The following is a 23,758-nucleotide window of genomic DNA, read 5'->3' on the forward strand; positions in this document are numbered from 1 at the left end:
TTGACTCCCAAATAAAGCTTGATTGTTCTAACTCAAAATCAAGAAGTTACACATTTCCGCCGTAGTCAGTGAGAGAGTTCGCCATCCATTTATTATACATTTTTATATAAGGTTTATACTTTTTTATACAACACATCATTGTTGAAGATTTCGTATTCTAATTGCGTAGTACACAACTTTCAATAGTTAAATACACCACAAGTATTTTATTTTTATCAGTTTAAAAAAAAGAGGGAAAAGAAATGTAGAATGTCGGAGTTAGTCAACCTTAGTCCTGAAATCTTGCAAAAATTGTAACTTACTATTAATATAAATGGATTCTTTGTGGTATAAATTAAATATAGATATATTTGTTAAAACGCAGCTACAGCATTAAAAACCCCCGTGATTTTAATTCATTACATATTGCATGAACTCGGGATCGGACTCAATAGCTGCCATTGTTTCCGGCGCCAAAACTACCTCTAGATCAACGCCTCCCATTCCTTCCCGCCCAGGAAAAGCGGAGATCTTCCCATCAAATTTATTGGCGCCACCACTCCTAATCGCCAATGGCCGTCCCCATCCAAAATCATTTTCGTACATTGGAAACCTCGGTGAACTCCCCATCGTCATCGACGCTCCGTCAAAGTTCCCCAACGGGAAACACCGCGGGTCCTTCTCCCACTCCTTCAAGTAACCACGCACCCTTTCGTCCTTGTGAGCTTCCACGCTTTCGTTTAATCTCTCGGCGCACCAACGCAAGTCACGTGACGTCACGTCACCTGCTACTGCGTAAGTTGGAATGCTTTGAATCGCGTTCCCGAAATATAAAGGATCCAGCTTTGGGTTCAGCCGGTGACGACAATTCACCGCCATCCTGAACGTCGTCGTTTTGGAAACCGGAAGCTTCCTCGCACGTGTCACCGCTCGCCAGAGAAGAGCGGAAAGTGATTGGAATGACGAAATCTCCGCCGTATTCGCAATGTTGGATGATTTAAACAACCAATTTTCAAAAATCCCATTCAAGTTTACGCTCTTATCGAAATAGCATTTTTCAAAGGCGTTGAAGTCTTCGTTAACAAGAAGCTTATCTTTGTTGTTGCTGTTAACTTTAGCTTTGAGTTCCAAAATGGCTTCTCTGCAGAAACTGAAGATTCTCTCCCGTAACGGCTCGTTGACGTTAAACGTAACTTTGGGTCCACCTTTCGGAACTTTTAAAATCGCCGATGAAATCAAAACCGAGTCCCGTGAAAATTCCGGCTGCCTTGAGATTTTTTCAATACTGGGATCATTGTTACTAATTTTTCTGCAAATATCAGCGTAAGTGTTGAAGAAATTCCAAAAGGACGTGCCGTCGGTCACCGCATGGTTAATGGAACATCCGATGAAGACTCCGTCGGGGAGCTCAGTAAACTGGATGGCCATGATTGGTTTAAAATGCCCCTGATAACTAACGGTTTTGTCGAAGGAGAAAAACTCGTTAACCAGCTCGGGGACATAAACAGGAGCAATGACATCACGAATGAACGAGGTGGCGCATGTGGAGTGATGGAACTCAACGCCAGCATCGTTGCAAGCTATGTAGATGGAACCGTTGAGGTCGGTGTAAAGACGACCGGCGAGGGGAGGGAAAAACGACAGCGTTTTGGAGAGGGATTGTTTGAGAAGGGAAAGGAGTAAGTGGATGGGAATTGAAGGGCGAGGGAAGAGACAACCTTTTTGAATGTAATGGCAAGACAACATTGGGAGATCTGAAACAGAGAGTTTGAGGTCTCCTAAATTTGATTTTCGGTCTGGGAAAATGGTTGATTTTGAGACATGAATCAAAGGAGAAGAAGGCATTGTTTTGGTTTTTAATGTTGGGTTTTTATACTTTCTTTTGGGTTTTGAGTTTTCAGAACTGTGGGGTATTTATAGGGATTTTGTGTGCATGAATATGTGGATTTTACGATTAAAAATGTGTGATGGAATTGGATTCTTTTATTTATTTTATAGGTTTAGGGTTGATAAGCTTTTGACAGTGAAAGAAAAAATTGAAGAATTTTAGTTTTTGAAATATTTTTGTTATTATTTATTTTATTAATATATTATAAGGATATATAGACGTGGATAAAATAAGATTATATCTAGATAGGGTCTTGTTGTATGTGATAATTTATGTAAAAGGGGATAGTTCTCAATAGAGCTGTCCATGGGCCGGGTTCGGGCCGGGCCCGGAAAAAATTTTCGGCCCGACTCTTAGGTCGGGCCTGCCCTACCGAAATATGGGCCTAAAATTTTGTCCAGTTCGCCCGGGAAAAAAGAGTAGGCCGGCCGACGATTTTAATAAATACAAAAAATATTTTAAAATAAAAAATAAAATATTTTAAAAGCATTTTAAAATTAAAATAAAAATAAAAATATATTTATTATATTAGTAGGGCCGGCCAAAAGTTGAGCCCGAGCCCGCCTATTTTTAAACAGGCCTCGTTTTTTGCCCAAGCCCATATTTGGGACTATATTTTTACCGAACCTCCCATATTTCGAGGCGGGCCGTCAGGTCGAGTAGGCCGCCCGACCCATGGATGAGTCTAGTTCTCAATGATAAGATTTTTTTTTATGCTTTCTCTATGATAAGATCGAGATATCCACACTTCCCCAATTATTAGGATATAGCGTTCTTTATGTGTACCTATTTCTCTATTTATGTTTTCATGTAATACTCTTAATCCAAGCTTGTAACGGTCTCTATCAAACGACGCTACATTTGATATTCGTAGACATTTCTAGCAATTTGGTCGATGGTGGATGGTCGATGATTGTATATGAGTTTTATTAATCAACCCTCTGACATAAAGTCGGCTTATGGTGTTAGTGTTTCTAAGCCCGTTATTTGAGTTATCTATTCTTAAAGGTTGAATCTATGAAATATCAATACTTTAAAGAGAGAATATAAAGACTAGCATTATAGGTATCGAAACTTAGTTGATGAGTCTCAAAACTGAAGTTCCTCATTTTTTTTTATTTTGGCTTATGAATCTGAGAGTCTCGATATTATCACCTTAGGTATCAAAACTTAGATGCAAAATTGCACATGCTAGGTCAATCTATGGTTTCTTTACTTGTAAGAAAGCCTTAGTCTTGTTTGGGTAACATTCTAACTAGTTGATTAATAGTCTAAGCCTAAATGCCCATTTAAAGCTTTACCAAATCAATTTCTAATCTCCAACCAACCTACATATCACAATACACAAGCTTAACGGTTAGTTTAAATTTCATTCTCTAAACACAAAGACCTATTAATCAAAATCAATTATACCTAGAATTCATTCAACCATCAAATCCTATTTATGAGAGAGCATAAGACATATCATATATATTGTTAGGGGTCGATCCATATAAACAATAAGACAGTTAAAGTGGAGAGGAACGAACACAATTATTTTATATGGAAAACCTTCAAAGAGGGAAAAATCACAGGCAAATGAGGTATCGACTTTTCACTAAATGAGTAAATAAAAGAGAGTACAATATGGAAAAATAAACCTAAAAGTACTAAACGTAAAATCCCAAACCTTAAAAACAAAGTCCTAACTCGGGAACAAAATTATCTTCATAGATACCAAGAAACTCTCACCAAAACTCATATGCGACTACATCTTGTCGCCCTCAAAAAAAGCCCTTACTAATTGGCATCTCAAAACAGGGATATAATAGCCTCTTTAAATAAGTTTAGATTAGAGTTCTAATCATAATAAAATATCCCCAGAATAATTAGAGTCCAATTGGGAGAAGCAAACCTGCTTAAAATCTAAAACACGGCTACCAAATAGGAGAACACATCATGATGTCGTGACATGGCATATCGCCTCGTCGTGACGTCGTGACGTCTTGACATCGGGCCTATTTGGGGCCTTCTTCAGTTGGTCATCAAAACATCTTTCTAAGTGCTTGAAAAATGTCTAATAAATACGAGGCACACCCCACAAATCTTCACCTTCCTTGTATTTATCATGCCTCCTTTTCCATGCCCAATTCACAAGCCTAACTCGAATTTTGCAAAATACCAAACAAGCTCAAGTAGTGCTCGAACTTGTAAACTGAAAGACTCCTAATCTTCAAATCAAAGTTGTATAATGCAATAAGGGCCAGTAATACCCAAACAAGAGAAAAAAATCAACTCTCTCCACCTGACTATAACCCTCTGTGACCAACCTTGCCTCAAACACTCTGCAAAGCATTTGAGTTCTAAAGACCAAAAGGGGATTAGATTCTTCTTTAAATCAGGCACATGCCTGACATCTGAGATGACTCCACTTTCAACCAGATTATGTGGAGAGCAACGAATCATCACCCTTGTCCTCGGTCACATCAGCTACCTTCGTAATTATCCAAAACTATCATAAACTGAAATGTATGATACGTTAAACTTCTCGATATTCAAGATCGTTGTTGTGTCACCGACGAGTCGATCTGAGGAAGCTGAACCAAACTCTAATACCAATTTGTTAGGATCGACCCGTATAAACAACGATATAGTAAAAGTGGAAAGGAACAAACACATATTTTACGTGGAAATCCCTCAAAGAGGGAAAAGCCATGAGCAAATGAGGTATCGACTTTTCACTAACTGAGTAAACGAAATAGATTACAATATGGAAAAATAAACTTAAAACTAAACGTACAATCCTGAACCCCGAAAATAAAGTCCTAACTCGAGAACAAAATTCTCTTCATAGATACCACAAAACTCTCACCAAAACTCATATGTGACTACATCTTGTTGCCTTCAAGAAAAGCCCTTGCTGATTGGCGTCTCACAACAGGGATACAATGAACTCTTTAAATAGGCTTAGATTAGAGTTCTAATCATACTAAAATATCACTGGAATAATTAGAGTCCAACTCGGAGAACTAGTCTTACTTGAAGTTTAAAACGCGGCTTCCAAATAGGAGAACACGTTGTGATGTCGTGATGTGGAATATTGCCTTGTCGCAACGTCGTCTCTGCTTTACTATTTCAATGTTGTGGCGTCATCCAGACGATGCTCCTCGTCATGATGTCGGGCCTATTTTGGGCCTTTTTCAGTTTCTCGTCATAACTTCTTTCTAAGTACTTGCAAAATGTCTAATAAATGCAAGGCACACCCCACATATATATATACACATACAAAACACATGCAAACACACACATATATACATATATAAACCTCAAAAATACCTAAAGGACATATACCTATATTCATCTATGTATATGCCACTAAGGGTAAGTAATAATCCACAAAACAAAAGTTACATATGATAGTCGTGACTTGTAGGAGGCAATGCGGCCTTTCAAGCTTCAGTTCCAACATGTTACACATATGTATGAAAGACAACCACTATGTGCTAAGCATGAGTGCTCAGTGTGATGCTATAAATTCAAATGAAATGTAAAACAACATAACTGGCACCAAATAGATAATAGTGGTGGAGCCAAATAGATTGGCGCCACCACATTTATTATGTTAGAATTTTTTTTAAAGTTTTTATTTGAAAACTAAAATTATTATTTTAGTTGGTGGAGCCATAGAGAATGACGGACCACTGACCATTATACTGCCATTTTCTTTTGAGTATTTTTTTAATTATTTTTTTAGTAAAAAAATGAACTTTTTATTTTGGTGGAGTCATTCTCTTTGGCATAACGAAATGGCTTGACGAAATGGCTATATATACCCCATTGACAGTTTAGTCTAAGGTGAATAATTTTTTAAAATTTTTATTAAGTCAGAGGATGAAGGGGAGGGAGATCAGGATTGATTTTTATATTTTTGTGTTTATGTTTAATTAGAAAATTTTATAATTTGAAGGTATGTTTTATTTAACTATAATTCGATGGACCTTCGACATCGGTAAATTTAATGGTAATTTTTGGGAGTGTAGATTTGATTCCTTAATTTCATATGCGGTGATAATTTCATGTAAAAATAGGGGTCTCAGTTGCCAATGATTTGTTCGGTAATGCGTTCAAATTGGTTATGCATCCAACGAGTGGATTATTTGGGATTCTCTAGGTCATCGAGATGTTTGAAGGTCCATTGGAATCCCAAACCGAACCGCATAGGTGAAATTATCAATATTAGTAGTGTCCGAGCTACAAAATATTAGCACCGATAAACTTGCTCGGTCGACTTGCTCATGCTGCGATTAAACATGGTCTTGAACAATATTTTTGGTCTTGAACAAAATTGAAATCATCATTTAATTATGTTTTATTAGTATTGATAAAGTTGCTCATGTTGTCGTTAAAATTGGTCGTTTATGTTACTTTTTAATTTTTAAGTTTCAAATTTCAACATTTTTAAATGTAGGAAAATGTAAATCACGTCTTGAAGTAAGTTATGTGAAATTATTTTGAAATGATGCGGTGTAAAATTATATTTTGTAAAATATAATTTTTGAATTATGTAAATTAATAGTTATTTGAAACGTTGGCAATGTAAAATAATTTTCATTTGAATTATTTATGCAATGTAAATTAACTGTTTGATAAAGGGCATAACTAAAAAATAGAAATATAAGGGCGAAACTAAAAGAATAAAGAAAAAAAGAAAGTTTGGGAAAAGATGAGAAAGAAAAAAAAAAGTGGGAGAGGGAGTTGACTGAAAAGAAGAATGAAAAAGAGTATTTACGCATTAAATAAAAAATATTGGGGTATTTTTTAAAAAAAAAAAAAAGAGAGGACCCACAAATAAATATGAAGAAAGTTGATTGACCGGTCACATCATGTCAATCGTGTCAACGACGTCAGTGACGTGACAGATTTGGAGGCTGGCTTGACTTTTAACGTTAAAAAAAAAACACTTACCTAACTTGAGGCTGCCTCCCTCCACGGCTCCTTATTATATATAAAACGGGGTGGGCCTCTAGTTTGGTCCTCATATTTTAAAACTAAAATTCCAAATAGAAGAGGAGAGGAGAGGGAACTTAAATTATTTTTTTATTAGTTCTAATCTAAGTTTGTTGTGTTTGTTTTAATTGATGTTATTTGAAATTCGAAGTTAATAAATACGATTAAAGTATGTAAATTATATATTTTGATGTGCGTGTATTATATTAAAAATAGTTATTGTGATGTAATATTTAATTTAATTTATCAAGTGGTGGTTAAATTTTGTAAAAAAATATGTAAATATCGGAATGTCAACTCCAATAAACGTGGATCACACTGCATCGAGGGTCAACGAAACAGTAAAATTGTTAAATCACAAATTATTTATTCACATGTTATATATGATATTTATTTATAAAGTGTGATATGTTTTAACACTTTATTACCCTATTTATTATCATTATCTTACTACCTATTTCGTATTAAATTGATGATTGATATTAATTGATGATATTATCAGGGTAAATTACTAAAAAAAGCCGGTTTTTTTAAAATTTATGGAAATGGGCCGATTTTTTGATTATTTACCGGAATGGACCATTTTTCGGGAAATCGCGTCCACGTTAGCGCGATGTCAGGGTACGTGTCAGGACATCGCGTTCACGTCAGCAGGTCGCGCTGACGTGGACGCGATGTAGGTCGCGCGTGAACAGTACCCCAACAGTAAAAAAAAAACTATAAATACCCCCACCCCTTTATTTTTTTTCACAAACAAATCCTATCTAATATTTCCTCTCTAATCCTCTCAATTTCCTTCCAAAATTCTCTCAAATCCATATTTAATTTCAATTTCCCATCAATTTCATTTTTTAAAATAATTTTAAATTTTTTTGTATTTTCATCAATGGCCGGATCATTAATTCGTCTTGATAGGAATCACATATCGGTGGAGCAAATGAAAATGGTAAGTATTAAATTTAATTTTTAAATATTATTTAAGATTTTTTTATTTATGTATTTTTAGATAATTATTAATTTATTATTTGTTATAAAAGTCTGAAGATCGGGTATTGGAATGCAATATCCAGAATATGCATGCTCCTCCATCACCGTTAGTAGAGAACTACCTACGGGAAGCGGGTTTTTGGCACGTGGCAACAATAGGCCGAGGATGCAAGTTGGACCCGAAACTGATCAGTGCGTTGATCGAGAGGTGGAGACCCGAGACGCACACATTCCATCTTCCATGTGGAGAGTGCACTATCACTCTAGAAGATGTCAGTGTCACGGGGCTAGACCTTTCGTCTCGCAATCCGTGCGGCCTTAGGCGATCCGTTTGCTCCAAACTCGCCCAAGTCAGCCTTAACTCGATGAGGATTCTTTAAGAACTCCTCCAAGGCACCAATTGAACAATGAGCGATTTTATGCCAAAAGAAGCTAAGCAAAGAACAACGAAAGAGCGCTCATAAAGTGTTTGAGTAAATGCTCTCTACTTCTCTTGTTCACAAAGAATAATGAAACAATTCAGAGTGAGTACAAATGAGGGGAGGCTCTCTATTTATAGTTGAGCTCCCCAAAATCGACAGTCAAGATACAAATACATCGACGGATGAGATTAACCCTATCCCTTAATTTAAGGGATTTACAAGATTTTCCTATCAAATCTAATCTAATCTTATAAGATATGATTCTCTTACATCTTCTAAGATTAGTTACCAAAATTGCCTAAGTTGCCATGTCTTCATCATTGGGCCAACCAGGCTTCAATCTGATAGGCTTCTTTAGTAGCTCTCTGAATCGGGCCAGTTCTTGTGGGCCAAATGATCCCCATCTGAGCAATAGACCTCCATTGGATGCATTTGGTGCGATGGTCACGGGCTTTGAACTGCGGTCCGTGACATTCTCCCCCACCCATTCTCGCAACGTCCTCGTTGCGACTTCTGAATGGCACTGACTTGATTCGCCTCGGTCTCGTCTCGACACCTTAGCCTTTCCCTTCCTTCGGGACTTTTGCCTCGGCTTCCGTCGCTTCTTAACTCGAGCCGTCCTACTCGTCGCATTTACTCTGGTCAACTGTCCCACATGCATCGCTTCCTTTTCATTGAAGTCCGATGCACCACCCACCTCTTCCATAGGTGGAAGCCTTGTCGATGACTCGGCCAACTCTGACGCTTCACTCGACTTGAGCCTCATTGGTCCCAGCTTCCCTGTTTTCATCGCAACTTTCTCCACTAAGTTCGATGACAAACTCACCTCTCCCTCGGGTGGAAGCCCCTCCGACGACTCACCAAGCTCAGACGTTGCCTTTCCTTTGACTCCGGCTTGCTTTGGACAGTTCCGCAACTCATGCGGACCACGGCACAAGAAGCACTTTACTCGCTTCTTTTTGCTCCTCTTTGCCCTCTTGGCTTCGGCTTTTCTCTTGCTCGAACCAAGCTTCTTGGGCTCCTTGTCTGCTCCATCGTTCCCTTCGATGACAGACTTCTTTGGGCACTTCCGCAACCTATGCGGACCCTGACACAAGAAGCACTCTACTGGCTTCTTCTCGCTTTCGGCCTCTTTGGCTTCGACACCCTTTGCACTCGAACCAAGTACCAAGGCCTTTCCCACCGGCTTCTTCTTAAGCGCGGATTTCCTCGGACATTTCTTTAACATGTGTGGACCGTCGCAAAGAAAGCATTTCAGCTTGTCCCTTTTCCTCTTGGGTTTCTTCTTCCCAACTCGTGGTTTCCCATTACCACCATTGTCGCCGTTGCCATTGCCATCAACTCTATCTTCCTTGTGATCCCTTTCACATACGCCCCTTTCCTCGGACTTGGAAGACCCAAGCTTGTCTTTCCCTAGACCAAGCTTGACCACGGCCTCAACTACCGTCATGGCTTCCGACAGCTTTTGGACACCTCTTTGTTCCACCTCCTGTCTGACCCACGGCTTCAATCCCTTTTGAAAAGCAAGCAATGCTTCTTCATCGGTCACATCTGAAACTTGGAGCATGAGTTCCCTGAACTCTCGAACATACTCCCCCACTGTGCCTCGTTGCATTATCCCTTGCAACTTTGCCCGAGCTTCTTCCTCGGCAAACTCTGGGTAAAATTGTCCCTTCAATCCACATTGGAACTCTTGCCACGTCCCAATCCCACCTTGCCTTTTATCCGTGGTCCTACTCGCCACCATAAAAGCGCAATGTCGAAGAAACATTGAAGCAAGATTTACCTTATCGCATCATCCATGATGCCCTTGGCACTAAGTATTGCTCCATCCTCCACAAGAAATTGTCCACATCGCATGCGACCTTGTCCCCGCAAACTCTTTTGGCTTTGGGACATCCTCGTTATTGAGTCTTTGCATTTGCCACTCCTTTCCCCACTACTTTCGACACAAGGCCGCTCTCCTCGAGCTCTTCTATTCTTGTGCTCAAAGCCCTCGTCTTGGCTATTGTTTCCTCCTTCAAAGCCATCATCATGGCCTCGAGCATCGTTCCTCTCCGTCGACTTCTTCCTATGGGAATCCAAAGAACTCTCGCATGTTATCCCTTTGGGAAGTAAGACACGTGGTAACAAACTCCTAGATCGATCCTCAAGTCATCAATGCTTTCTCCAAGCGCATTGCACGACTCTTTGCATCCTCCAAGGACTCCTCAAGTTTCCCACGCGTTCCTCAACAAAGTGACAACATCTCCTCAAAGACTTCCTCGCCCACCTTTGTTCGAACTCTTCTCTTGACATCCCCATGGTGCCTTTGAACCAACTCGATATCACTTGGTTCAAACTTGGCTCGGATACCACTTGTCACGGGGCTAGACCTTTCGTCTCGCAATCCGTGCGGCCTTAGGCGATCCGTTTGCTCCAAACTCGCCCAAGTCAGCCTTAACTCGATGAGGATTCTTTAAGAACTCCTCCAAGGCACCAATTGAACAGCGGAAGCGATTTTATGACAAAAGAAGCTAAGCAAAAGAACAACAGAAAGAGCGCTCGCAAAGTGTTTGAGTAAATGCTCTCTACTTCTCTTATTCACAAAGAATAATGAAACAATTCAGGAGTGAGTACAAATGAGGGGGAGGCTCTCTATTTATAGTTGAGCTCCCCCAAAATCGACGGTCAAGATACAAATACATCGACGGATGAGATTAACCCTATCCCTTAATTTAAGGGATTTACAAGATTTTTCCTATCAAATCTAATCTAATCTTATAAGATATGATTCTCTTACATCTTCTAAGATTAGTTACCAAAATTGCCTAAGTTGCCATGTCTTCATCATTGGGCCAACCAGCTTCAATCGATAGGCTTCTTTAGTAGCTCTCGAATCGGGCGATTCTTGTGGGCCAAATGATCCCCATCTGAGCAATAGACCTCCATTGGATGCATTTGGTGCGATGGTCACGGGCTTTGAACTGCGGCCCGTGACATTCTCCCCCACCTATTCTCGCAACGTCCTCGTTGCGACTTCTGAATGGCACTGACTTGATTCACCTCGGTCTCGTCTCGACACCTTAGCCTTTCCCTTCCTTCGGGACTTTTGCCTCGGCTTCCGTCGCTTCTTAACTCGAGCCGTCCTACTCGTCGCATTTACTCTGGTCAACTGTCCCACATGCATCGCTTCCTTTTCATTGAAGTCCGATGCACCACCCACCTCTTCCATAGGTGGAAGCCTTGTCGATGACTCGGCCAACTCGGCGCTTCACTCGACTTGAGCCTCATTGGTCCCAGCTTCCCTGCTTTCATCGCAACTTTCTCCACTAAGTTCGATGACAAACTCACCTCTCCCTCGGTGGAAGCCCTCCGACGACTCACCAAGCTCGGGCGTTGCCTTTCCTTTGACTCCGGCTTGCTTTGGACAGTTCCGCAACTCATGCGGACCACGGCACAAGAAGCACTTTACTCGCTTCTTTTTGCTCCTCTTTGCCCTCTTGGCTTCGGCTTTTCTCTTGCTCGAACCAAGCTTCTTGGGCTCCTTGTCTGCTCCATCGTTCCCTTCGATGTGAGACTTCTTTGGGCACTTCCGCAACCTATGCGGACCACGACACAAGCACTCTACTGGCTTCTTCTCGCTTTCGGCCTCCTTGGCTTCGACACCCTTTGCACTCGAACCAAGTACCAAGGCCTTTCCCACCGGCTTTTTCTTAAGCGCGGATTTCCTCGGACATTTCTTTAACATGTGTGGACCGTCGCAAAGAAAGCATTTCAGCTTGTCCCTTTTCCTCTTGGGTTTCTTCTTCCCAACTCGTGGTTTCCCATTACCACCATTGTCGCCGTTGCCATTGCCATCAACTCTATCTTCCTTGTGATCCCTTTCACATACGCCCCTTTCCTCGGACTTGGAAGACCCAAGCTTGTCTTTCCCTAGACCAAGCTTGACCACGGCCTCAACTACCGTCATGGCTTCCGATAGCTTTTGGACACCTCTTTGTTCCACCTCCTGTCTGACCCACGGCTTCAATCCCTTTTGAAAAGCAAGCAATGCTTCTTCATCGGTCACATCTGAAACTTGGAGCATGAGTTCCCTGAACTCTCGAACATACTCCCCCACTGTACCTCGTTGCATTATCCCTTGCAACTTTGCCCGAGCTTCTTCCTCGGCAAACTCTGGGTAAAATTGTCCCTTCAATCCACATTGGAACTCTTGCCACATCCCAATCCCACCTTGCCTTTTATCTGTGGTCCTACCTCGCCACCATAAAAGCGCAATGTCAGTAAGAAACATTGAAGCAGTATTTACCTTATCTGCATCATCCATGATGCCCTTGGCACGGAAGTATTGCTCCATCCTCCACAAGAAATTGTCCACATCGCATGCAGACCTTGTCCCCGCAAACTCTTTTGGCTTTGGGACATCCTCGTTATTGAGTGCTGCATTTGCCACTCCTTTCCCCACGGCTGCTCGACACAAGGCCAGCTCTCCCTCGAGCTCTTCTATTCTTGTGCTCAAAGCCCTCGTCTTGGCTATTGTTTCCTCCTTCAAAGCCATCATCATGGCCTCGAGAGCATCGTTCCTCTCCGTCAGCTTCTTCCTATGGGAATCCAGCAACTCTCGCATGTTATCCCTTTGGGAAGTAAGACACGTGGTAACAAACTCCCTAGACTGATCCCTCAAGTCATCAATGCTTTCTCCAAGCGCATTGCCTGACTCTTTTGCATCCTCCAAGGACTCCTCAAGTTTCCCCACGCGTTCCTCAACAGCCGACAACATCTCCCTCAAAGACTTCCTCGCCCACCTTTATTCGAACTCTTCTCTTGACATCCCCATGGTGCCTTTGAACCAACTCGATATCACTTGGTTCAAACTTGGCTCGGATACCACTTGTCACGGGGCTAGACCTTTCGTCTCGCAATCCGTGCGGCCTTAGGCGATCCGTTTGCTCCAAACTCGCCCAAGTCACTTTAACTCGATGAGGATTCTTTAAGAACTCCTCCAAGGCACCAATTGAACAATGAAGCGATTTTATGCCAAAAGAAGCTAAGCAAAAGAACAATGTAAAAAAGCGCCATAAAGTGTTTGAGTAAATGCTCTCTACTTCTCTTATTCACAAAGAATAATGAAACAATTCAGGAGTGAGTACAAATGAGGGGGAGGCTCTCTATTTATAGTTGAGCTCCCCCAAAATCGACGGTCAAGATACAAATACATCGACGGATGAGATTAACCCTATCCCTTAATTTAAGGGATTTACAAGATTTTTCCTATCAAATCTAATCTAATCTTATAAGATATGATTCTCTTCTGTCTTCTAAGATTAGTTACCAAAATTGCCTAAGTTGCCATGTCTTCATCATTGGGCCAACCAGGCTTCAATCTGATAGGCTTCTTTAGTAGCTCTCTGAATCGGGCCAGTTCTTGTGGGCCAAATGATCCCCATCTGAGCAATAGACCTCCATTGGATGCATTTGGTGCGATGGTCACGGGCTTTGAACTGCGGCCCGTGACATCAGTCTGCAGTTGGGATTGCCGGTGGAGGGGCACCCAATCACCGGGTCTGCCCAATCTAGCAATTGGAAGGCGGTGTGCTACGAGCTTTTGGGCGCTATTCCGGATAAAATTGATACGGAATCCCGGATCTAGACACAAGTGAAACACAAATTAGAAATAAAACGAGAATAAATAAAATTAGTTAAATAATAAATAAATAAATAAAAAGGATAGATTTGCCCTATGGAACCCTTGGTTAACTTGTAACCAAAACGTCAATGATTGAGCGGCTCCTCACGAAACCCTAGAAGAAGAACCTCTAGAAACACCGATGAACGGGAAAGAAATTTGAATATTTGCAACTCCGAAATACCCTCGAAAAGTAACAAACTCCAAACTAAATAGCAAGAGAAGAATCACTCTACTCTAAAAAAAATTACCTCACACAAATTTGAAAGAAAACAAATACTCTTCTTTTTATCTCCCTTCAATGTGTAGAAAACAAGCCTATTTATAGGCAAATTACAAGAGTAATTGAATCCTAATAAAACTCTTTCAAGAGTAATTGAATCCTAATAAAAACTCTTTAAAGAGTAATTGAATCCTAATAAACTTCTTTAAAATTATCTAAGAAAATAAATAAATAATAACCTAACCAATAAAATTACTTAACTCATAAATGATGTGTCCCAACCAATGAGAATTAAGTAAATAATAATAATAATAAGATACATAAAAAATTAATCCACCAATTTATGGGCTTTTACTATTTCAAGATTGGTCCAGTGAATTGCATTCCCGTATTTATCAATGTCACGAACATGATGAATTAAATTTGTCGCAACAAAGTCTTGGACAAAAGTATTCATCTTTGATTTTAATTGTCGTGCCTTGCTTCGAGTGATTGGACCACTAGGAAAGACAACCCTTTGAGTGTCACCTCCTTGGCTCGTATCATTCTCCCCCTCTTCAAGAAGATTCGTCCTCGAATCTGAACCTACATCAAATTCAAAAGGAGAAAGATCAGAAACATTGAAAGTAGCACTAACACTATACTCACCAGGAAGATCAATGCGATAAGCATTGTCATTTATTTTCTCGAGTACTTGGAATGGTCCATCTCCTCGTGCTTTAAGTTTATTCTTTCTCTTAGAAGGAAATCGTTCCTTCCTCATATGCACCCAGACCCAATCTCCAGGTTCAAACAAGACTTGCTTTCGCCCTTTATTAACTCGATGTGCATTGGACTCATTCTTTTTCTCAATGGCTTTACGAGCCTTTTCATGGATCTCTTTCACTAAATCAGCTTTCCTTTCACCATCTAAATTAGCAATCTCATTCAAAGGTAAAGGAAGCAAATCTAAAACGATAAGTGGATTAAAGCCATATACAATCTCAAAAGGAGTAAAACACGTGGAAGAATGAATGCAGAACGATTATAAGCAAACTCAACATAGGGTATCCATTCTTCCCAAGATTTAACATTCTTACCTATTATGGCTCTAAGCAAAGATCCCAAAACTCGATTTACCACCTCGGTTTGACCATCAGTTTGAGGGTGGCATGTAGTAGAGAAAAGTAGTTTAGTACCTAACTTACCCCATAACACCTTCCAAAAGTGACTAAGAAATTTTGCATCTCTATCTAAACGATAGTCCTAGGGATTCCATGTAATCTCACAACTTCACGGAAAAATAGATCGGCAACATGGGTTGCATCATCATCTTATGGCATGGAATGAAATGAGCCATTTTAGAAAATCGATCCACAACCACAAAGATGCTATCTCGCCCACGCTTTGTCCTTAGTAAACCTATTACAAAATCCATTGAAATGTCACCAAGGTGAACTAGGAGCAGGAAGAGGAGTATATAGACCATGAGGCATCACAAAGGATTTAGCTTGTTTACAAGTAATGCAAGTAGAGCAAATTTTTCAACAAGTTTTCGCATGTTAGGCCAATAAAATGCTCATGTAAAACATCATAAGTCATAGTGACTCCAAAATGACCCATAAGACCACCACTATGAGCCTCTCGAACCAACAATTCTCGCATTGAACACTTTGGTAAGTATAGTCTATTATTTCGAAAAAGATAGCCATCATGCTTATAAAATTTGTGAAATGCACCATGTTCACATGCGTCATAAATGCTTGCAAAATCAGAATCAGTTGCATATAAATCTTTGAGATACTCAAAACCTAATAACTTAGTATGCAAAGTACTAAGTAAAGTGTACCTCCTTGATAGAGCATCAGCCACAATATTATCTTTACCTTTCTTATACCTTATAACATAAGGAAAAGATTCAATAAATTCAACCCACTCTGCATGTCGCTTGTTCAACTTACCTTGTCCCTTTAAGTGCTTAAGTGATTCATGGTCAGTGTGAATCACAAACTCCTTTGGTAAAAGGTAATGTTGCCAAACTTCTAATGCCCTTACCAAGGCATACAACTCTTTATCATAGGTCGAATAGTTCAAATGTGCTCCACCAAGTTTCTCACTAAAGTAGGCTAGTGGTTTACTATCTTGCATGAGGACGGCACCTATACCTACACTAGAAGCATCACATTCAATCTCAAAGGTCTTTTCAAAATTAGGTAAAACAAGAATAGGAGCATTACACAATTTATCTTTAAGTTCATTAAATGCTAATTCTTGCTTATCATCCAATGAAAAGATACATCCTTTTTAATAAGTGCGTCAAAGGTGAAGCAATTGTGGAAAAGTTACGAACAAACTGCGGTAGAAACCGCTAACCCAAGGAAAGACCTTACCTCGTAAGCAGCTTTAGGATAGGCCATTCTTGAATTGCCTTTACCTTCTCCTCATCCACATGGATTCCTGTAGAACTTATCACAAAACTCAAAAAAACAAGCTTATCCATACAAAAGTTGCATTTTTCAAGATTAGCAAAGAGTCGTTCATGCCTTAACACATCCAATACTAATTTAACATGCCCAACATGATCATTCAAAGTTTTTCTATAAATCAGTATGTCATCAAAATACACAACAACAAATTTTCCTAAAAAAGGTCTAAGTATGTGGTTCATTAATCTCATGAATGTGCTAGGAGCATTAGTTAAGCCAAATGGCATAACTAACCACTCATATAGGCCATACTTAGTCTTAAAAGCAGTTTTCCATTCATCACCTTGTTTCATTCTTATTTGATGGTAACCACTTTTTAAGTCAATTTTAGAGAAAATGCATGCACCATTAAGCTCATCCAACATATCATCTAATCGGGAATTGGATATCGATACTTTACAGTAATCTTGTTGACAAAGACGACAATCAACACACATTCTCCAAGAACCATCTTTTTTGGGACGAGAAGTGCGAGGGACCGCACAAGGGCTTAGACTCTCACGAATTAACCCTTTCTCTAAGAGATCTTCAACTTGCCTTTGCAACTCCTTAGTTTCTTCAGATTGCTTCGATAGATCTGGTCTATTGAATACTCGAACCGAGCACAAAGTCAATTTGATGTTCAATCCTCGTAAAGGAGGTATTCCTTAGGCATTTCAGAAGGAAATACATCCTCAAAATCCTGCAAAAGATCAACAAAACAACTAGGCAAATGTGTATTAGGGTTAGTCAAAATAAAGTTTTCCCTAAACCTAATAATTACAAATGTTTGTTTTGTACAAAGAGCAAATTTGATATCCCGAAACCTAGCGAATAAACTCACTTTCTCATCTCGTGACTTGTGTGTGCAATCACTCACCAATGTTGGGCCTTTAAGTTGGCTTTTAACACTAAGGGCCTCTTTACTCTCAGCCTTTTTCAATGATTTTACCTCACTTCCCTTGCCCGTCTCACTAGCAAGTTTGAGTTGATCATTGTAGACTTCTTGAGAAGGAAATGGAGCCAAAGTAAACTTCTTTCCAAGGAACACAGAAGTATATTGGTTAAGGAAACCATCATGATTTACTCGTCGATCAAACTGCCATGGCCGTCCAAGTAATATGTGCCCAGCTTGCATTGGAACAACATCACACAAAACTTTATCAGAGTATCTACCAATAGAAAATGAAACTAAGCATTGTTTAGATACTTTTACCTCCCCACTATCATTCAGCCATTGTAAGCGATATGGCCTTGGATGCTTCACACAAGGTAGGCCAAGTTTCTCAACAAGGGAAGAACTCACCACATTGGTGCAACTTCCACTATCGATGATCAATGAACTAGGTTGTCCACCAATCAAACATCTCGTGTGGAAAATGTTATCTCTTTGTTCACGCCCTTCCTCTTTAAACTGGACATTTAAAGCCCTTCGAGCAACAAGTGCTTTCTCACCATACTTCAAGTACTCTTCATACTCATCATGATCATGCACATCATCAACATCTTCCAAAGGAGGCATCTCATCTTGAGTTGTAAGTTTTATATCAAGATACTCCCTTTGCTCTTGTAACATTTGGGTCATGCGATGCTCGAGTTGAGTTTGCAACTTTTTCATCTCTTTTTGTAACAACTCAACCAAAGGATCGTTCTCTCTTTTTTGCTCATCCTCTTCATTTTTACTAGTTTGGGATCTAGCGAGCGACATGGTATCTGTGAAAGATCAAACAAATAGGAACAAGAAAGAAAAAATAATAATAACCTCACTCGTTAGCTCTCAAAAGAATAACTCTCTGAATGATTCAAAACTTGTAAATATGTTTGGAGAGGGTTACTAATCAAGATCAAATAATAGAGGTGCAAACTTCAAAGAAACAATGAAGATCCTAATTGCTTTAAGAGGCCAATAAACTTGACGAGGTAATTTGTAATGGAGGCTACACGGATGAAAGAATTGTGCGTGCCTTTAATATCTGCTAACACAAGAAGAAACAAAGTGTTAGAAAACGTAAGAGAAACAAAAAAAACGTAGACACAAGCGATCCCTAACTCTAGAGTCAAAGAAAAGCTTTAATAAGAAGAAAACTTAAGAAAACTCTACCCAATTTAAAGGAAAACAAAAATCGGAAGCGTTTGGTGTCTTAAGATTTTCAAAATTGAAGCTTTAATTATACTTGAGTCAAGAAAGAAGGGAAAAAATCAATTTTGGGAAAAATAAAATAAAAATAATAACAATAATAGGAAAAGAAGAAACCTACGTATGAAAGGTAGGCAACTTTTTTTTTGCGCTTTTTTGCTTTTTTGCTTTTGTTTTTGCGCTTTTTACTCTTTTTTTTTTTGCTTTTTTTGTTTTTTTAAAGAATAAGAGGAGAATAAACACAAACTTCACAAAAAAGAGAATCGAAGAAACCGATGAAAAGTGTTTTAGGTATTTTGACTCGTTTCGGATTTGATTTTAGCTTCGAAAATAACACCGAATGGCCTGAATCTGATACCAACTTATACGGAATCCCGGATCTAGACACAAGAGAAACACAAATTAGAAATAAAACGAGAATAAATAAAATTAGTTAAATAATAAATAAATAAATAAATAAATAAATAAAAGGATAGATTTGCCCTATGGAACCCTTGGTTAACTTGTAACCAAAAACGTCAATGATTGAGCGGCTCCTCACGAAACCCTAGAAGAAGAACTCTAGAAACACCGATGAACGGAAAGAAATTTGAATATTTGCAACTCAAAATACCCTCGAAAAGTAACAAACTCCAAACTAAATAGCAAGAGAAGAATCACTCTACTCTAAAAAATTTGCCTCACACAAATTTGAAAGAAAACAAATACTCTTCTTTTATCTCCTTCAATGTGTAGAAAACAAGCCTATTTATAGGCAAATTACAAGAGTAATTGAATCCTAATAAAACTCTTTCAAGAGTAATTGAATCCTAATAAAACTCTTTAAAATTATCTAAGAAAATAAATAAATAATAACCTAACCAATAAAATTACTTAACTCATAAATGATGTGTCCCAACCAATGAGAATTAAGTAAATAATAATAATAATAATAATATACATAAAAAATTAATCCACCAATTTATGGGCTTTTACTATTCCAAGATTGGTCCAGTGAATTGCATTCCCGTATTTATCAATGTCACGAACATGATGAATTAAATTTGTCGCAACAAAGTCTTGGACAAAAGCATTCATCTTTGATTTTAATTGTCGTGCCTTGCTTCGAGTGATTGGACCACTAGGAAAGACAACCCTTTGAGTGTCACCTCCTTGGCTCGTATCAAAAATGGATGGAGGTAAGGTCGAGATGGGCTGGTTACGTGCCACCTTCCCCGATCCGAATGCAAATTCAACCGAAATTGAAAGAATCCGATATGCTCGATCATACATTCTTCAAGTAATTGGAGGTTATCTGATGCCCGACACGTCACGGAGCCGTGTACATCTAAGGTGGCTACTAAAACTCGTTGATTTTAGAGGAGCCGGTGAATTTAGTTGGGGGTCTGTCGTCTTGGCAACATTATATCGGGATATGTGCGAGGTGACGCGACCGAGAAGAGCAAACATCGGAGGTTGCCTGTCACTACTGCAATCATGGGCACGGTTTCGCTTTCCATTTCTACGTCTTCGAGTTAACCACCCATATACATTCCCACTCGTAACGAGGTAAATTTTATATTACATTTTGGAATTATTATGTAGATTTTGTAAGAATAAAAGTATACTAAAAATTTATTTAATTAGGTGAAACCATCCGGCAAGTTATCGTGGATTACCGTCTGAACTTGAAGATATACGGCTTCTATTGGAGCAACGGTTGGAAGCAGAAGTAAGTATTATTGCAAATAGATATTTCCATACATTCGCTAGTCGATTGATATTTAGTATTTAGTATTTAGTATTATGTATATAACTAATATTTCTATCATGTTCATATAGTTTCAATGGACACCATACGAGGATTCGGCAATTCGGGCAGTAATCCCTGAAGAGTTTTTACAAAATCCGAACACTTGGCACACGAAAATCGACCGTGGAGCCCCACCAGACAGACAGAGTGCTACGACAGTTTGGATGTAGACAACCGATTCCTGCGGACCCTGAGGTGTTTGACGATCACCACAAAATCGACCTTCGGCTATTAGGTACGGATTGGCCTAAATACTGGTCCGAGTACACGGAAATGTGGGAAAATCAGTATGAATATCTACCTACTCGGGAACAAATCATCGTTCCGGAGTTAGCGTGCGTTCCAGAATACATGCCATGGTTTAGGATACATGGCAAGCCGTATTTACTTACGCCAGAGGAGAGGCAGCGGCAAATACGTGTCGGAAGGGAAAGGCGCGGGCCTCTAAATCCAAGACAAGAAGACTACGAAGGTAGGCCTTTAACGAGGCCCAGACAGTCACCCGGCTCATCATCAGCGGCCATGCAATCACCGTCCCCAACGAGAGCACCGACGCAGTCACCTGACGCAGCAATTTAACAGATGATACCCACGCAACCGCCTTTCCCTATGATGCCAGGTGTGTTTCCTAGCCCTTATATGTACCCTAACCCTTACATGTATCCTTTTCTGAATCATATGGCAGGTTGGAGCCAAATGCCCGGTTCAGCTCCATTTCCTATTATGCTAAGCGGATCACCGATATCTAGGCCAGCGGCGCAGGAGGGATCATAAGGGGGGCCGTTGGAGAGCTCTCCTTTTTACCACTCGCCACCAACGTATGCTTTCAAACATCGTCGCCGTTCATGATGCAAACACCTTCACATACACTATTCTTTGAAGGTGGATCATCGTCCCAAGTCTGAAAACCAGATGTCGAACCGGAAGAACCACAATCACCACCGGAGGAAGAACAACCGCCGCCGGAAGCTAGAGGAAGGAGGAATCCAGCGCGTAACCGTCGATGGCCGCCGTGTAAAACCGAATCCCCCGGGCATAGACATTGATTGCCGTATTTAAATTTATTATCTGATGTAATAAAATAGAAGTTTATTTAATATAATAAAATAGAAGTTCTATTTGATGTAATAAAAACCCTAATTTAATTAAAAACCCTAACTTAATTAAAACCCTAACCCTAACCTAACTTAATTAAAAACCCTAACTTAATTATAAACCCTAATCCTAACCTAACTTAATTAAAAACCCTAACTTAATTAAAAACCCTAACCCTAACCTAATTTAATTAAAACCCTAACTTAATTTAAAACCCTAACACTAATCTAATTTAATTAAAAACCCTAACTTAATTAAAAACCCTAACCCTAACTAACTTAATTAAAACCCCAACCCTAACCTAACTTAATTAAAACCCTAACTCTAACCTAATTTAATTAAAAACCCTAACCTAACCTAATTTAATTAAAAACCCTAACTTAATTAAAAACCTAACCCTAACCTAACTTAATTAAAACCCTAACCCTAACCTAACTTAATTAAAAACCTAACTTAATTAAAAACCGTAACCTTAACCTAATTTAATTAAAAATCCTAACTTAATTAAAAACCTAACCTAACCTAATTTAATTAAAAACCCTAACTTAATTAAAAACCCTAACCCTAACCTAATTTAATTAAAAACCCTAACTTAATTAAAAATCCCAACCCTAACCCAACTTAATTAAAACCCTAACCCTAACCTAATTTAATTAAGAACCCTAACCCTAACTTAATTTAATTAAAACCCTAACCTTAACCTAATTTAATTAAAAACCCTAACCCTAACTAACTTAAATAAAAACCCTAACCCTAACCTAATTTTACATAATTTGATAATTTTACTAACGATTAACACAATTTTTGGACTTAATAATTTTACATAATTTGATAATTTTACCTAATTTAATTAAAATTTTTTTGGCTTAATAATTTTACATAATTTTACATAATTTGATAATTTTACTAACCATTTTGGGATGATCTTGTGAAACACCTACAGAGGGAGTACATTAAATAATGCAACATTACAAAATAAAATTATTATTCACATACATTCAATCCTGTACCTGCAGCACATGTATGTGGACCTTTGTACTTTTTTATTTCCCATAACCTTGTTCTTTTCCTTAACGAGGCGATGATTTTCCATGAACATGTGCCGTCTTGCACCGCACACTTCGCCTCAAACTTATCAGATTTTGATTTAACGACGTGGTAATTAACGCCGTTTTTGATGCTGTGCTATTTCAAAGCACCAATAAAACTATCCTTGTTTGTAAACTGATTACCAACTTCAAGTTCACCGAAATCTACCCTCAAACTTGTACGATCGCGCAACCGGTGTGGTAGATCTGGAAACTCTAACGCATCATCCGCTAACAGATCGACATTATGCATGTGGGCTGGAGGTGAGTATACTCTGAATCGTGGATTTTCTTCTTCATCTGAACTCCTTTCAGCATCTTCACCTTCTGTTGGAATCGACTCCGGTTCAGAAAATAATCTCACTTCTACATCATCCGGCCCGGGCTCTCTAGGTGGATCCACATCAGAGTCATCTTCTAACCCACAATCATCTGCAGCGTACGACGTCCCCTCACCGGTTAACGTCGTAGGTAGTACGTCATCCCTTCTTCTGGGCATTTGATAACGTCCCCAATTGGATGTAGATTGTCATCCACTAGAACTTGATGCAGTTCCCCAGTACGTATTTCTAGCATCAAACGTCAAGCCACCGACGTACATGTCCCATCCACCGACAAAGTGTCTTGCGGGGGATGTGCATTCGACACCGCTACCGAACATGGGCTGTTTCGTATTTTGTAACCCGCTAACCGAGTGTCGGTCAGGGGTCGTGTATACATCTCGAACACCGGACGGAAGTACATCAGTTGGCGACGTAAATTGTACATATAACTCAATATAAGTTGCTCCACTAGCAAGATGAGTCTGCACCATTGCCTCCAAGCTACGAGCACCTTTTATGTCGAACGAGTCATATGTCACCGGATCAACACAAGAACAAAATCGATACTTGATTGACAGAACTTTCATTGGCGTCGTTCCGAAGATTTTACGCCTAATTCTTTTACGAAGTTCTGTCAAATCTATGTTCTGGTTAAATAACAGTCGCACCGTATTCTCTGACAAAAAAACAACACCATTCTCGGTGTGACAAACCTCACCATCGTAG

At 39.3% G+C, this 23,758-nt stretch overlaps 1 protein-coding gene across 1 annotated transcript; it reads right to left on the reverse strand.

Annotated features, from left to right (window-relative positions):
• Window positions 1–282: 282 nt before the first annotated feature.
• Window positions 283–1,846, reverse strand: LOC105778727 (uncharacterized acetyltransferase At3g50280). The gene has a single exon (XM_012602486.2). The coding sequence runs from the start codon at window positions 1,822–1,824 to the stop codon at window positions 391–393; it is 1,434 nt and encodes a 477-aa protein (XP_012457940.1). The 5' UTR covers window positions 1,825–1,846; the 3' UTR covers window positions 283–390.
• Between the last annotated feature and the right edge of the window lie 21,912 nt (window positions 1,847–23,758).

The sequence above is a fragment of the Gossypium raimondii genome, chromosome 4 (assembly GCF_025698545.1).
Source record: "Gossypium raimondii isolate GPD5lz chromosome 4, ASM2569854v1, whole genome shotgun sequence".
Taxonomy (NCBI): Eukaryota; Viridiplantae; Streptophyta; class Magnoliopsida; order Malvales; family Malvaceae; genus Gossypium; species Gossypium raimondii.

Bases quoted from the DNA above. Each gene is read 5' to 3' on its own strand.
- LOC105778727 (XM_012602486.2), bottom strand. From the start codon at position 1,824: ATGCCTTCTTCTCCTTTGATTCATGTCTCAAAATCAACCATTTTCCCA.